Here is a 17,512-nt window from a genome sequence, read left to right as displayed (position 1 = left end):
TGGTGGCGCAGTGGTTGAGAGTCCGCCTGCTGATGCAGGGGACACGGGTTCGTGCCCCAGTCTGGGAAGATCGCACATGCCGCGGAGTGGCTAGGCCCGTGGCCATGGCCACTGAGCCTGCGCGTCCGGAGCCTGTGCTCCGCAACGGGAGAGGCCACAACAGTGAGAGGCCCGCGTACCGCAAAAAAAAAAAAAAAAAAAAGAATGAACTTAGAACACTCCCTAACACCATATACAAAAATAAACTCAAAATGGATTAAAGACCTAAATATAAGGCCAGACACTATAAAACTCTTAGAGGAAAACATAGGCAGAACACTCTATGACATAAATCACAGCAATATCCTTTTTTGACCCACCTCTTAGAGAAATGGAAATAAAAGCAAAAATAAACAAATGGGACCTAATGAAACTTAAAAGCTTTTGCACAGCAAAGGAAACCATAAACAAGATGAAAAGACAACCCTCAGAATGGAAGAAAATATTTACAAATGAAGCAATTGACAAAGGATTAATCTCCAAAATTTACAAGCAGCTCATGCAGCTCAATATCAGAAAAACAAACAACCTAATCCAAAAATGGGCAGAAGACCTAAATAGACATTTCTCCAAAGAAGATATACAGATGACCAACAAACACGTGAAAGGATGCTCAACATCACTAATCATTAGAGAAATGCAAATCAAAACCACAGTGAGGTATCACCTCACACCGGTCAGAATGGCCATCATCAAAAAATCTACAAACAGTAAATGCTGGAGAGGAGGTGTGGAAAAAAGGGAACCCTCTTGCACTGTTGGTGGGAATGTAAATTGATATAACCACTATGGAGAACAGTATGGAGGTTCCTTAAAAAACTAAAAATAGAACTACCATACGACCCAGCAATCCCACTACTGGGCATATACCCTGAGAAAACCATAATTCAAAAAGAGTCATGTACCACAATGTTCATTGCAGCTCTATTTACAATAGCCAGGACATGGAAGCAACCTAAGTGTCCATCGACAGATGAATGGATAAAGAAGATGTGGCACATATATACAATGGAATATTACTCAGCCATAAAAAGGAATGAAATTGAGTTATTTGTAGTGAGGTGGATGGACCTAGAGTCTGTCATACAGAGAGAAGTAAGTAAGAAAGAGAAAAACAAATACCATATGCTAACATATATATATGGAATCTAAAAAAAAAAATTGTTCTGAAGAACCCAGGGGCAGGACAGGAATAAAGACGCAGACAGTAGAGAATGGACTTGAGGACACAGGGAGGGAGAAGGGTAAGCTGGGACGAAGTGAGAGAGTGGCATGGACATATATATACTACTACGTGTAAAATAGACAGCTAGTGGGAAGCAGCCGCATAGCACAGGGAGATCAGCTCGGTGGTTTGTGACCACCTAGAGGGGTGGGATAGGGAGGGTGGGAGGGAGACGCAAGAGGGAGGAGATATGGGGATATATGTATATGTATAGCCGATTCACTTCGTTATAAAGCAGAAACTAACACTCCATTGTAAAGCAATTATACTCCAATAAAGATGTTAAAAAAAAAAGAAAAAGAAAAAGCAAGCTGTAGAAGAGAAGGTGAATGGCAGCATTTTTGTTGTATTTATGTGTATATCATATGTTGGTACTCTCAGGTCTGGGAAATATATGTCATATTATTGATATAAATAGATTCTCTCTGGAATTGAAACACAGGAAACTTTTACTTTGTAAGCTCTACATTACTATATTCCCTGAACTTTTTGGAAGAACTATGGGTTTCCCTTTTTTTTGTTTTTTGGGTTTTTTTAAAGCATTTTAAAACAATTGATTTACTTATTTATTTTTGGCTGCGTTGGGTCTTTGTTGCTGCGAGTGGGCTTTCTCTAGTTGCGGAGAGTGGGGCTACTCTTCGGTGCGGTGCGCAGGCTTCTCACTGCGGTGGCTTCTCTTGTGGAGCATGGGCTGTAGGCGCTTGGGCTTCAGTAGTTGAGGCTCAAGGGCTCTAGAGTGCAGGCTCAGTAGTTGTGGCACACAGGCTCAGTAGTTTTGGCACGCAGGCTCAGTAGTTGTGGTGTGCGGGCTCCAGAGCACAGGCTCAGTAGTTGTGGCACACGGACTTAGTTGCTCTGTGGCATGTGGGTTCTTCCCGGACCAGGGCTTGAATCTGTGTCCCCTGCAATGGCAGGAGGATTCTTAACCACTGTGCCACCATGGAAATCCCTAAGGGTTTCCTTTGTTATCTAAATAAAGGTAAATAGCTCCAAGCCGCCAGCCCCGCAGCGGAGAGGTCACGGCGTGAGGCCGCCACCACAGTCGCTGCGAGGTCGGAGCGCCGGGCTGCACCATGGCCTACTGCCAGCAGGAAGGGAAGGATCGAATCATATTTGTGACCAAAGAAGACCATGAAACTCCAAGCAGTGCGGAGCTGGTGGCCGATGACCCCAATGACCCTCACGAGGAGCACGGACTGATCCTGCCCAACGGAGACATCAACTGGAACTGCCCGTGCCTGGGGGGCATGGCCAGCGGCCCGTGTGGGGAACAGTTCAAGGCGGCCTTTTCCTGCTTCCACTACAGCACAGAGGATGTCAAGGGGTCAGACTGTATAGACCAGTTCCGAGCCATGCAGGAGTGCATGCAGAAGTACCCGGACCTCTATCCCCAGGAGGAGGAGGAGAAGCCAGCGGATCAATTAGAGGAAATGGCTGTCTCTGAAGCCGCCACAACCAAAGAAGAGGAGGGGTCTAGCTAATGAGGGCCCTGGGCGCTGGGCCCCAGCCTCCTTCAGAGAGGATGAACCTCTCCAAGAAAGTATCTCTCCCTCTGTGGTTCTGTGCACTGTAATGTACAAAATAACTTATTGAGTTGATCAGGGGTCTTGGCCCCTTGACATGTACACTGAAATATGGGTTGTATGTATGTGTGTCTCACATAACCCGTCAGTGAATGTAGCTGCCACTTTTTTTTTCACGGTACGTGGGCCTCTCACTGCTGTGGCCTCTTCCGTTGCGGAGCACAGGCTCCGGACGTGCAGGCTCAGTGGCCATGGCTAACGGGCCCAGCCGCTCCGTGGCATGTGGGATCTTCCCGGACCGGGGCACGAACCCGTGTCCCCTGCATCGGCAGGCGGACTCTCAACCACTGCCACCAGGGAAGCCCTAGCTGCCACTTTTGAATTCTCAGATTGTCCTGAATTTTGCCATTTTGAAATAATGTGCTGAATAATCTCAGCAACCAATAATCTTTATCTGGGAGTGTTTCTTGTGAGTGAGCTGATTTATTCTGATTCATTGTATCCCTTTTAGTAGATTTTATACCCAGTTGGAAAGTGAAATAGAAACAAACATCTTCCTTTAAAAATGCTGGAGGGGGGGCATTCCTTACAGAAGAGGTGGGATGATCAGACCTTGAGTATTTGACGAAGCACTATGCTTCATTTCTGATATATTCTGGTTTCCAGTTTGCATTGAGCTCCAGGTTTTCTACGTTTGGAAAACAGAGCTTTGGACCCTCTGAGTGACCCCCGTTGTAAGTGAAGAGAAAGGCTGTTTTTTTCTCTTCTTGTTATCCCAAAAGCCCTGCTTTGGGGTCTGTGTTCACACTGGCTCTGTCGTCTCAGCCTGTTCAGATGCAATGGTCTTGAGAGGTGGGGACCTAATCATTACCAAAGTAGCACCTGACAGAGGAAACAGTGTCAATTAAAAGGAAAACATGATTTTTATCTGATTTTTGAGTGGGTTTTAATTTGCTTTTCCTAATTAAAAATGTTGTGATATAAGGAAATATAAATTATGAAAAATCCAAATAAATAAATAAATAAAGGTAAATAGCAATTTCTTTAGCAGTAATTCCTCATTCCTTGTTTAATATCATTTATGCAGCTGAACATTACTATTTATTCCCCAACTCATCTGCTAAAACCAGTGTTTAAGTGAGCTGTATCAAAACAGCCAGAATGTAACCAGCTCCATCATTTTTTTTTCCCTTGGCTGCGCTGCGTGGCTTGCGGGATCTTAGTTCCCTCACCAGGGATTGAACCCAGGTCACCTGTAGTGAAAGCACTGAGTCCTACCCATTGGACCACCAGAGAATTCCAACCAACTTCATCTTTGAAGCTCTTTACTGGAGCCGGGTGCTGATAAAGTCCAACGGGAAGCAATCACATACAGCAGTCAAATGTTACCAGGCAGTGACTTAGCAAGTCTGTGAGGCATTTGACATGACATATTATACATCGAACCCAAGCTGCTAAAGGCCTGATAGAATGATATGGTGGATTAAGACAGAGCACAAAGTCTTTGTGGCTCCTCCCTTACTAGGAAGCATGATCAGCAGGGCAGCTGAGAAGAGACCCACTTTGACCTGGGGAGCAGATGCAGGTCAGATGCATCAGTGCCAATGACACTGGGCTCATGGGCTCTGTTTGAGGATGATCTCACCACCCACCTCTTCTGAGATCTTGCTTTATCCATTATCTCAGCTCTCTCGAGTGTCCAACTTCTCTCTCTCTCTCTTGATTTTCCCATCAGCATTAAAATATCCTTAAGTCATTCATCACTCTGTCCAGTTAGTGCCCCATCTCTCTCCTCCCTTGCAAAACCAAGGTTCTGGAGGGAGTTGTCTACACTCACCACCTCTACTTCCTCACTTCCTGTTTTGCTCAAGTTCCTTTAGAATAGAGACCCTTCTGGCTGGCACAAGGGAGCTGCCTCTTGCAGGAACACACTAGAAACCATGTGCAAATCTGGACATAAGACACTGAAACAAAGCTGGTCCCACAGAAACTTGAAATAAGACTTGCAAGCCCATCAGGATCGGATGCTCCTCATCTTTCCTCCCTTCCCCTCCACTCTTTTCCCTTCCCCTTTCCTCCTCTCCTCTCTCTCTGTTTCTCTCTGACCATCTCTTCCATTCTCCCCTCTCTCTACTTCTCACCTTGCACCATCCCATAATGATCACTCCAGCTCTAGTCAACCTCAGAATCTTTAACCCAGCTCCCACTGTCAACAGACAGATGCCCAAGAGAGATGGAACTTAATTAGCCTGATAATTTCCTCAGTAGAGGAGACAGTCAGGTCTCTGACCTCATATTACAAGATGTGGCTATTTAGGGCCAAAGGATCATGCACAGGGCAGCCTCCCTTATAAGGGGCTGCGGAGGGGGAGAGCAGGCCATTAGAAGCATCTTTGTTTTCTTCCCATTCACTCTTCAACCCAAGGCAATTGGCTTATGTGCTCAGCAGTCCAGAAGCTGCTCTCACCAAGGTCATAAACAATGTCTTTGTGGTTGAATCCAATGGCTAGTGTTCATTTCTTTCTGTCTATGAACATTCCGTGGCTTTTAAAACTGTTGACCCTTTTCCTATTCCTTTGCATACAACTTCCATGACATTTACACTCCTTAATTCTCCCCCTACCTTTCTGGCTGCTTTCTTCCAGCCTGTCTTGTGGGCTCCTCTTTCTCTAGCTCTCCTTTCATTTTTTTTTCTTTTTATTCATTTATTTTTGGCTGCGTTGGGTCTTTGTTGCTGCATGTGGGCTTTCTCTAGTTGTGGCGAATGGGGGCTACTCTTCGTTGCGGTGCGCGGGCTTCTCATTGCGGTGGCTGCTCTTGTTGTGGAGCACGGGCTCTAGGTGCTCAGGCTTCAGTAGTAGTGGCTCAAGGGCTCTAGAGTGCAGGCTCCGTGCTTGTGGCACACAGGCTTAGTTGCTCCGTGGCATGTGGGATCTTCCCGGACCAGGGCTCGAACCCATGTCCCTGCATTGGCAGGCGGATTCTTAACCACTGTGCCACCAAGGAAGCCCTAGCTCTCCTTTCGAAGTCAGCCTTCTCCTGGGCTCAGATTTCTTTTCTTCTCGAGTCCTTTCTTCCTGCTGGTCCCTCTACAGGCACCCACACGGCCTTAATCACCTGCTCTATACTAATAGCTTTCTCTACCTGCCTGACCTTCTCCCAGACCTCTTAACCAACTGAACAGCTCCACCTGGGTGCCCCACAGGTACCTCAGAGTCATTGAACTCACCACCTTCTCCCTCAAACTTTTTCCTCCCTGGATGTTTTCTTTTTTTTTCTTTTTCTTTTTTTTCTCTTTATTTGGCTGTGCCAGGTCTTAGTTGTGCGTTCAGGATCTTTAGCTGCAGCATGCAGGATCTAGTTCCCTGCCTGGGCCCCTGCATTGGGAGCACAGTCTTAACCACTGGACCACCAGGGAACTCCCTCCCTGGATGTTTTCTACTTCAGAAGATGTCACCAACCCCTTGCTCAAGCCAAGAGCCGAGCCTCATACTTCATGCCTCTCTTTCTATCACTCTCCACACCCAACCAAATAACAAACAAATAAGAATTGACGGTAATTCCTTAATATATCAAATACCTGGCGCTCCACTTTCTAAGTGTCTCTTTGTTTTTTCCTTTTTCCCTCCTGCCATCACCATTACTCTTAGGGTCATTCAAACAGCCTCTAAACCGGGCTCTCCACCTCCAGTTTTCCAACCCCTCCAATCCACTATGGCCAGAGTATTCTTTTTCCTTTTTAAAAGAAATACAGTTTTAGTGCTTTTATATATACACAAAAACTCAAACCACTATGAAAAATGGAGTCAGGCCTGCTTTAATATAAATATATATTTTTATTACTTTTAACCTTTTTGCAGAATTTTGAATGTACATTAAAGGAGACGGAATACTATAATGTTCCTGTGTGCCTATTCCCCCAGCCCTAAAAACCATCAACCCAGACCAGACCTGCTGCATCCCTATCCCAATCTGCTCCCCACTCACATATTTTGAAGCAAATCCCATATGTCCTATGATTTCATTCATAAATATTTCAATATGGATTTCTAAAAGGTAAAGACTTTTCAAATACCATTATCACGTTTTAAAATAATTAACAGTGTAATTCCTTTTGCATCCCCATGGTGTCATTTAACGAGATCCTCAGTCTTCTGTATTTGCTATATATTGGTAGTTGGACTTGGGAGATATTTTAGTCAGGTCAGGCTGCCATAACAAAATACCATAGGTTAGTTGGCTTAAACAAGAGAAATCTATTTCTCACAGTTCTGGAAGCTGGGAAGCCCAGGATTAGGGTGCCAGCATTGCTGAGTTCTATGAAGGCTCTATTCTTGGCTTGCAGAAAACTGCCTTTGTGCTATGTCCTCACATGGTAGAGAGAGAGCTCTATCTCTCATCCTCTTCTTATAAGGATATTAATTCCATCATGGGGACCCCACCCTCATGGCCTCACTTAAAACTTAAGGGGCCCACCTCCAAATGCCGTCACATTGGGAGTTAGGGTTTCAACATATACATTTTGGGGTAGGGGGGGTAAGGGGGGCACAAACATTCAGTCTATAACAGAGGGTATCTTTTTTTATTAGCAGCATCATTGCATTAGACTCTTAATATTCGGGTCTTAAGGTTAATTTGTTTTCCTTAGCACCAATAGTTTGAATTTCCTAGACAAGTAGATGTTTCTAAATCTGATTATGAGGACTTATCTGGTGGTCCAGTGGGTAAGACTCTGCACTCCCAATGCAGGGGGCCTGGGTTCAATCCCTGGTCAGGCAACTAGATCCCACATGCTACAGCTAAGACCCAGCACAGCCAAAATAAATAAATAAATATTTTTAATCAATCAATCAATCAATCAATCTGATTATGTCCTCCCCTACTTAAAATCCTTCAGCAATGCTCCCATTTTCCTCAGGCTAAAGGCCAAAGCAGTGATCATGTGATTATTCTCTGGCCACTACAGTTGGCTAAGGGGTGAATGAATATGTGACCCAAGCTAGACCAGTCAGAACCCTTTATCAGCTTTTTCTGCCAGAGCTGCTGGGACTCTCTTTTGCTCTCCACTGACCCTAGGTGAGGCTCAGAAAAATCCCTCTGGAACTTCTCTTGTTTCCATGAAGGGACCTCTGCTAGCACCTGGTTCTTAACCCTGGCTGCACAATCAGAGAGATTTTTAAAAAATACACTAGCCCATGAAAGAAGCCAGACACTAAAGACCACATATTGTATGATTCCATTTTATGAAATGTCAAGCAAATCCATAGAGAGAGAAAGTAAATTGGTGGTTACCAGGGGATAGAAATAAGGAGGAATGGGCAGTGACTGCTAATGGATCTGAGGTTTCTTTCTGGGATGATGAAAATGTTCTGGAATTAGACGGCAATCATAGATGCACAACTTCATGAATATACTAAAACCACTGAGTTTTACACTTTTAAAGGTGTGTTTTATGGTATATGAAGTATTTCTCAAAGAAGCAATCCACGAGTCCAGACGCCCCCTCAAGGCATGGACAATTTTGGAAAGCTCCCCAGGTTATTCTAATGAGTAGCAAGGCTTTCCATCCACTCTTAGACTCACACACCTGCTCCCTCCCTTCCCCACTCCCTCTCCACCTCCAGGAGAAGTGGAGAAACTAGGGAGAGAGCTTTTAGCATGCCTGCTTGACTTGTGTCTCTGTCTCTCTCCCTTTCTCTTTCTCTTCCCTCTCTCAGATCAGTTCCGCTGGGAAGATATCAAGAAACCCAGTTATGGCCATAGTCTCTGTTACGGACTGAATTGTGTTTCCCCCCATTTAAATGTTGGAATCCTAACACCCCGTGTGAATTTCTTTGGGCATAGGGCCTTTAACGAGGTAACCAAGGTAAAATGAGGTCATAAGGGTGGGGCCCTGTACTCATCAGAAGAAGAAGACACACCAGGGATGAGCTCACACAGAGCAAAAGCCATATGAGGAAAGAGAGTCTCAGGAGAAACCAAAACTGCCGACACCTTGATCTTGGACTTCCAGCCTCCAGAACTGTAAAAAAATAAACTCCTGTTGTTTAAGCCACGAGTCTATAGTATTTTGTTATTGCAGCCCTAGCAGACGAATACAGTCTCCAATCCAGCTGTTGTGGTAGAGCACGAGGTAGGCAATCATATCTGTATATAACGATAATTTTGTCTTACCTTTTCTAAGTGTTATGCCTCTTATTTTTATTTTATTTTTTTGTGGTAGGCGGGCCCCTCACCACCGCGGCCTCTCCCGCCGTGGAGCACAGGCTCCGGTTGAGCAGGCTCAGCGGCCATGGTCCACGGGCCCAGCCACCCCACGGCATGCGGGACCCTCCCGGACCGGGGCACGAACCCATGTACCCCGCATCGGTAGGCGGACTCCCAACCACTGCGCCACCAGGGAACCCCTATGCCTCTTATTTTTAAAAACTGTGTTATTGTGGTGTCTAGAACTTCCAGGAAAAATGCTGAATAATATCAGGAATAACAGACTTCCTTGACCTGTCCCTTGACTTAATGAGAATGTCTCCAGTATTTCACAGATAATATGATGTTTTCTTTTCATTTCTGATTGCTGAGTCAGGTTGCTATAACAAAGTATCACAGACTGGGTAGCTTATAATCAACGGATATTTATTTCTCACAGTCCTGGAGGCCGGGTGCCAGCATGTTGGTGTGACGGCTCTCTTCTGGGTCACAGACCTCTCGCTGTATTGTTACGTGACAGAAGGGATTAGAGACCTCTCTGGAGCCTAAGAGCACTGATCCCATCCATGAGGACTCCATCCTCATGACTTAAGCACCTCCCAAAGGCCTCACCTACTAATGTCATCACCTTTGGAGGTTAGGATTTCCACATATGAATTTGGGGAGGTTACAGATATTCAGACCATAGCAGACACTTTTCTTCAAATTAATCCAGCTTGACAAACCACCTTGTTCCCGCCCAGCTGTCCAGACACCTCTGGGGTTTCCTCTGCACGCTCACTAGGGTATAAACAAAATGAACCACAGACTATTTTTTGGACTTGCCCTTCTCTTTTGTGGCTCCATGCCTTTGTACGTCCTCTTCGTCATCCCAGGAACACCCTTCCCAACCTTCAAATGTCTGGCAGCTTAAAGAGAACCAGATAAAATTTTAACTCCTCTTTAGATCCAAGACATAGAGAATAAGATTTCTCCTTCTCTTCCCATTTGGGAGAATATCAGAGGAAACATTCCTATCACCCTTGCTCTCTCCTAGGGGAGAGGTGGACAGTCTGATTGCACCACTCTCAACAGTGGGTGGGGTGACTGATCTTAAAGGCAGGGCCCAAGCTGCACCCTTCTTTCACTTCCTGAGTTCACATATGATGCTGACCACATATGTGTGGTTAGCACCCCTTGACAGGACCACCCTCCTCGGGGTGGGCCAGGGAAGCAGGGATCTGTCTTTTTCTCTTTTCCAGCATCTCCACTGTGACTGAATGCATAGATCCCATGACCCTTGCCCTGGGGTCCTGCTCTCCTCAGTTCAGCAGAGAGAGGGGAGGACTACGTCTCCCTTAGGCCTAGGTTTAAGTATGTTCAAGTCAGCTTTTATCAGAGCTTGGCATGAAGTTTGGTTTTCTATTTCCCATTTAGCTGGAGATCCTCGGACATGTCTTTAGTTGGTGTATATCCTGGAGAATGGGGAAGGTGAGAGACTCTCACGCAGTGCTCTCATCAAATGTTTGCCAGGTAAATGAGGGGACTGATTTATGTACCCAGCCTTTCCCTCCTCTGGTAATAGCTACCGTTTACTGAGTACCTTCCAGGAGCCAGGCCCTTACATGATCTCCCTGCATTGTGCCAACGACTCTATCAAATATGTATCATTATTTCCATTTTATAAAAGAAGATATCCCATATACCACTACCATATGAACTCTCCTGGAGAAAATCTCTGCTTTAAAAAATCAACCCCCATTCCTCACAAAATCCAGCCCCAGTGTCATCAGTCTTCACTTCAGCTGACTCCTTGGGAGCTCAGAACCCACCACACCTCTGTGTTGGCCGTATGTGTTACTGATCTTGCTGAAACATGCACTCTCCTCCCTAGTTCCTGCATTCATTCAATCACACATATTTATTGAGCACCTACTATGTGCTGGGTACTGAATCAGGTGCTGGGGACATGGCGGGTGATGAAGATAGACATGGTCGCTGCCCTCAGAGGGCTTTCCTGTACCAGGTCAAGACTTGAACAAGCCCAGTGAGGGTTGCAAAGGAGAACTGAGGGCTGAGTGGGTGTGAGACAGAGAGACGTAATCTAATTTGGGGAGCCAGGGAAGGCTTTTGTGAAGAAGTGATGGATTTAAGCCTACATTTCTGTGTGCTTGCTCAGGCCGCCCCTTGGGCTGGAACACCCTTTCTGCTGGTTTTCTCTGATCCCCTTTCATTATTCAATATCCATGTCCATTGAAATCTCCAGAAGTCTGTCCTTGATCTTTTTGTTAAAATATAAAGTAAGAAGATGATAAGAAGTGAAAAAAAAACTTTAGAAATAATTTCATCATAGAAGTAGAGACTGTTCATTGTCTTCCAGTATCTTTTCTCCTCTTCTCTTTGGTAATAGAAACCTAAATTTTAGCTGAAGACTATTTCCCCACCTCCTTTGCAGCTACGCTTGGCTGTGGGATGTAAGTGGAAGGAGCAGGCGCTACTAATAGATGTGCCCTTAAAAGGAGGAATGAGCTCCTTTTATTCTCCTTCCCATCCTATTGCTCAGTGGACATGAAGGCTGGATATCCATCTTGGACCATGATAATGGGACCACCTCCTCAGGATGGGAGAAAGGAAGCTGGAAGTAGCCTGTGTCCCAGGTGCCTGGAGAAACACTGTTTCCTGTGGCTGCCATAACAAATTACTTACTAAGTGTGTGGCTTAAAACAACAGAAATTTATTCTCTAACAGTTCTGGAGGTTAGAAGTCCAAAATCAAGGTGTTTTTAGGGCCAGGCTCCCTCTGAAGCCTCTAGGGAAGAATGCTTCCATGTTTCTTCCACCTTCTGGTGGCCTCAGCGGCTCCTTGGCTTGTGGCGGCATCCCGCCAATCTCTGCTTCAGTGTTCACATAGCCTTCTCCTCTGTGTGTCTCTCTGTCTTCTCTTCTTATAAACACACCAGTCATTGGATTTAGGGCCCACCCTAAATTGAGGATGATTTCATCTCAATATCAACATAATTACATCCACAAGGACCCTATTTACAAATAAGGTCACATTCTGAGGTTCCATGTGGACATGAATTTGGGGGAGACACTCTTCCACCCACTACACCCACTATCCATCTCCAGAACTTTTTCATCTTCCCAAACTGAAACTCCATATCCATTAAACAGTAACTCCCCATTCCCCCTCTCCCCAACCCCTGACAACCACCATTCTATTTCCTGTCTCCCTAAATTTGACTCTTCTAGGTATTTCATATACGTGGAATCATACAATATTTGTCCTTTTGTGACTGACTTATTTCACTTATCATGATGTCTTTGAGTAGGAAACATCACTCTTAACTGCCTCAGCCTAAAAGTGACACATGTCGCAGTCCATTGGCTAGATTTAGTTACATGACCCCAGAGGAACTACAAGCAAGGCTGGGAAATGTAGAGGAGGACATGCAATATTTGGTGAGTACTAGGTTCCACAACATACACCCATGTCACATGACAAATTCTCTTTTTACTTAAGCTAGCTTGAGTTGGTTGCTGTTACAACCAGGGAATTCAAATCATACCCATTCTGTACATGCATCTCAATATCTGGTGAATGAGGAGGCTCAAAACTGGGGACTCTGGGGCTTCCCTGGTGGCGCAGTGGTTGAGAGTCCGCCTGCTGATGCAGGGGACACGGGTTCGTGCCCGGGTCCGGGAAGATCCCACATGCCGCGGAGTGGCTGGGCCCATGAGCCATGGCCACTGAGCCTGTGCGTCCGGAGCCTGTGCTCTGCAACGGGAGAGGCCACAACAGTGAGAGGCCTGCGTACCGCAAAAAAACCCCACAAAAAACAAAAAACTGGGGACTCTGTAAACAACAAGGTCCTACTGTACAGCACAGGGAACTGTATATTCAATATCCTATGATAAACCATAATAAAAAGAATATATGTGTGTATAACTGAATAACTTTGCTGTTCAGCAGAAATTAACACAACACTGTAAATCAACTACACCTCAGTAAAATTTTTAAAAATTAAAAAAAAAATTAAACTGGGGACTCTGTTACTTGCTGGTAATATTTTTGTGCTGCTATTCAAAATCAGAATTATAGGTTGTTGATGTTAAAAGAACCCTGAGTCCAGAGTTAAGGTGATCTTCTAGTTTGACTTTCTGTAGACACGTACCCGTTCGACCAGCATTTATTAGACAAAGTGCATTGAGCACTTACGATGGATGCATCAAGAACTATGAGGACTGTGGTGACACCACACCGAATAAAATTTGGCTCTACTCTGGTTAATGGAAAATATTGTCTTTCCTCTATTGATTGTAATTACTTGCTTGACCTATGACCCACATGTTTTATTATTAGACTGTGCTCTTGAGGGAAATTTATGAGTATACCATGAGTATATTTTTGAGTCGTATAATTTCACTTCCTTTTTCTTTCTCAACACTTTTACTATTGATAATACTGTATCAAAATTTCCCCTTTTTTCTTTTCTTCTTTTCTTTGTATTTCTCTTTTTTTGTGAAGTTAAATAATAATGCCACATTTCATAAACTTTTATGAAATCTTCTGCCATCTAACCAGGAATGACTTCTCAAAAATTTTAAACAATGGAATAACTTTTCTAAATCTGTACTTGATGACCCAGAGCCTATGATTTGACATTACTGCACAGTGTAAGAAATCAGGCAGCATGGCAGTGATATGAAATTTTCTTATATGAATGTAGAATTAGGTACAAAGAAGGAATCAGTGATGTGTTGAGGTGATCAAGACACCTGGGTTCTAGTCCCGGGTCTGCCCACAAATTAACTGCATCACTTTGGGCAAATTCCTTAAATTCCCTAGACTTTGGCCCTTCATCTGTAAAATAAAGCTGTTAAACTAACTAGAAGTCCCCTTTCCCCTTAAATTTCTATGCTTTTATGATTCTAGAGAGAACCATAAGGAAGAGAGAGTGAAACAGCTGGGACAATTAGGAAACTGTTTGGAGAACGAAAAAAGAAAATGAGGGGAAGGGAAAATTCCAAGGACAAAGAAGGAATATAAAATAATTCAGAACAGCAGAAAGCAAAGGAGTAAAGTAAAACAAGGTGAAAAAGAGGAAATAGAAGCTTAAATTTTTTTTGGAATTGCAAAAGATAAATCATGTGAAGTTTTAAGCCAGAGAGGAAGAAGAAATCTGTTTATTTATATTTCTCTTCCATTAAGATGAATTCTTCAGAAGTTACTATGAATTGCCTCTCTAGGGTTTAGCAATTCTAAAGAAAAAAAAAAAAAAAGCGCTGGACTTCCCTGGTGGTGCAGTGGTTAAGAATCCACCTGCCAATGCAGGGGACATGGGTTTGAGCCCTGGTCTGGGAAGATCCGACATGCCGCGGAGCAACTAAGCCCATGCACCTCAACTACTGAGCCTGTGTTCTAGAGCCCGCGAGCCACAACTACTGAAGCCTGCATGCCTAGAACCTGTGCTCTGCAACAAGAGAAGCCACTGCAATGAGAAGCCCCTGCACAACACCAAAGAGTAGCCCTTGCTCGCTGCAACTAGAGAAAGCCCACACGCAGCAACGAAAACCCAATGCAGCCAAAAATAATAAATAAATTAAACAAATAAATTTATTTTTTTTAAAAAGAGCTGATATCTAGCAGTGACTTTGAGCTATCAGCTTGTTAATACTAGCGCATTGTCATTATTGAGTGAATAAATGCTTTTTAAGGGGAAGGTAGACAGAGAATGTTGTGGGCTAAAGTGAGACAGAGTGGGGTCACCCATGAATGAATCATTCAATTTTGTTGGTTCTCCTCCAGACTAAGAAAGAACGGTTACATTTCATGACTTCCTCCAGCCTTCCAACAAAGCACAGTACAGAGGAGGAGAACAATGCTTAGCTCACAGCCACCTGACTCACATGACAATGGGGCCCTGTTGTAAGGTGTTGTATGAGTGGCTTTTTCTGATCCTGTTGGCCGGTCAGAGGCAACACTGCACAAAGAGAAACAGCAGCCCCTAAACAAACCATGGCTTAGCACAGAAAGAAGGAAGGAAGCGTCTGTTCCTGGCTTTTCCCATCCTCTCTTCTCTTCTTGCTAGTCCCAGTTGTCTTGCTCTTGTGGTCAGAAGTAGGGTGCATCTGTCCGTCCCCTTTATCCTCTTAGGGCCTCTGAGATGTTGGCAAATTCCTGTGTGCTCTGCTTCTTGTCTTCCTCCTCCCTAAATAGGGACCATCATGTACATCATGATAAGTAGACGGATGGCGCCTACTACAGAGTCTCATGCAGAACGAAAGCTCAAAAATGTCCATCGTTCTTATCATATGCTTCCCCTCCATGGACAGTCCTTTTCCTTTCCAAAGAGCAGATGAATTGTTTAGAGCAGAAGACCACATTTTGGAAGAAGTTTCCTCTGAAAAATGATGTTACCAGCTTTAGGGATGGGAATGTGAAATTTTTGTAATGGAAAAGTCACACAAGATATTACAGATAGAGTCCATGGGACGATAAGTTTTAAGTCACAGAATCATGAATCTCGGAGATGGAAGGAACTCCTAGAGAGCTTATTCAGAAAGGGATTCTGGGCTATTTCACCAGTAAACACGTTGCTAATCTCCCTTTTTGCCTGGAGAGTCATGGCTTTTGGTGGTTTTGAGAATATTTACCCCTAGGTAGCAATATCCTGTTCTTAAAATGACCGTTGTGGATTGAATTGTATCCCCCCAAAAGATATGTTCATATCCTAACCCCTGGTATCTGTGGATGTGACCTTGTTTGGAAATAGGGTCCTTGTAGGTGTGATTGAGTTAAGATGAGGTCATACTGGAGCCCTAATCCAATGGCTGGTGTCTTCATAAGAAGAGGAAAATTTGCACACAGACATACAGACCCATAGGGAGAACACCACGTGACAACAGAGGCAGAGATTGCCGTGATGCATCTACAACCTGAGGAGCACCAAGGATGGCCGGCCAGTACCAAGAGCTGAAAGAGGCAAGGGAAGATTCTCCTGTAGAGCTTTCAGAGAGAGCGTGGCCCTGCCAACACCTTGATTTTGGACTTCTAGCCTTCAAAACTGTGAGAGGATAAATTTCTGTTGTTTTAAGCCACTCAGTATATGGTAATTTGTTATGACAGCCCCAGGAAACTAACGCATTGATCAAATAACAGCTCTTTGTCCCCTCTCTTATCTGTAGGATAGAACTAATTCTGCTCTCAATAGCTTTGAAATTTCTGATGGAGATAATTATCAATACACAGTATTTTATATTAAACTAATATACATTTGGACTGGGGAAGCTTTCTGATGGCTGAGTTGGTAAGCTCCTAGGAGAAAGAGAGACACTCTCTCTACAAGTCCTCTTCTGTGCTGATCCATCGAGGGCAGGAGGTCCTGTTGGGAGAAACCAGTCCCCACCGAAACCATCTGTGAGTGTACTGATATTTACTCTCTGCTACCTCAAAATAAAAATACGTCTTTTAAGTATTTTGAGCTCTATAGAGGCTGCTGTGGAAAATTAGAGGTAGCAGTAGCTTCCTTTGCCTCCTTTTTTTTAGAAACTGGATTTCCCTTCCTCAGAGCTTATTATTTATATCTTTTCCCTCAGGACATCTTCTCCTTGGTACCTGATGATAAATAATTCTTGTTCTGATGTCACTGGTGATTCCACACCTGAGCAAGGTACTATTTTTCCATTCTATCAGGAACTCAGCTATTTATTTCCATTCATTCATAGACTTGTAGCTGAGAAGGATATTTTGGTTGAATATATTCCCTTACATGTAAGGTTGTAAAAATGAGTTAAATGGAATACATCCCTAGCACTGTGGGTTTTTTTTTTTCTTTTATATGTGAAACCCTGTTTTAATAGGTAAACCCTGTTGACGTCATGCTTTTTTTTTTTCACATCTCTCACTGCTACAGTGAGTCACATAGAACCTGGAACTGCCACTAAGCAGATGACTGGAAAAGGATCTGTTGCTTAATTACATCTTCATTAGTGATAAGCTCTCTGGTCTCATACTTTCTAACTCCAAAAAAGGTTTTGTTTTGGCTGTTGAAAGAGGAATCCTCTGTCCTGGTGTTGGGAATATTTTTCTGTGCTTACTTTCTGGCTTCAGCGTTAATCTTCCTCTAGGGTATTACTAATATTCTTTTTCTTCAAGCCCTAAGGAGAAATATGAATAGTTATTTGGTTTTATTTTTTTCTCCGAACACAATCCTTTGGCTCTCACTGTGTCTCTGAAATGTAGACTTTTTCTTTTGCCCATCATTCACCTTTTTTCGTGTGCTTTAAGAAGAAGACACTTGGGCTTCCCTGGTGGCGCAGTGGTTGGGAGTCTGCCTGCTAATGCAGGGGACACGGGTTCGAGCCCTGGTCTGGGAGGATCCCGCGTGCCGCGGAGCGGCTGGGCCCGTGAGCCACGGCTACTGAGCCTGCGCGTCTGGAGCCTGTGCTCCGCAACGAGAGAGGCCGCGATAGTGAGAGGCCCGCGCACCACGATGAAGAGTGGCCCCTGCTTGCCACAACTAGAGAAAGCCCTCGCA

The 17,512-nt window shown here is 44.3% G+C and overlaps 1 protein-coding gene across 1 annotated transcript; it reads left to right on the top strand.

Annotated features, from left to right (window-relative positions):
- Positions 1-2,259: 2,259 nt before the first annotated feature.
- Positions 2,260-2,745, top strand: LOC308617953 (mitochondrial intermembrane space import and assembly protein 40-like; the record flags this gene model as incomplete). Its single annotated transcript, XM_081235352.1, has 1 exon — positions 2,260-2,745. The coding sequence occupies exon 1, from the start codon at positions 2,338-2,340 to the stop codon at positions 2,743-2,745; it is 408 nt and encodes a 135-aa protein (XP_081091478.1). The 5' UTR covers positions 2,260-2,337.
- Positions 2,746-17,512: the final 14,767 nt, after the last annotated feature.

The sequence above is a fragment of the Mesoplodon bidens genome (assembly GCF_964165515.1).
Source record: "Mesoplodon bidens genome assembly, chromosome: 1".
NCBI classification, from domain to species: domain Eukaryota; kingdom Metazoa; phylum Chordata; class Mammalia; order Artiodactyla; family Ziphiidae; genus Mesoplodon; species Mesoplodon bidens.
The sequence above is the reverse complement of the archived record's forward strand: the minus strand, read 5'-3'. Positions and strand labels throughout refer to the sequence as shown.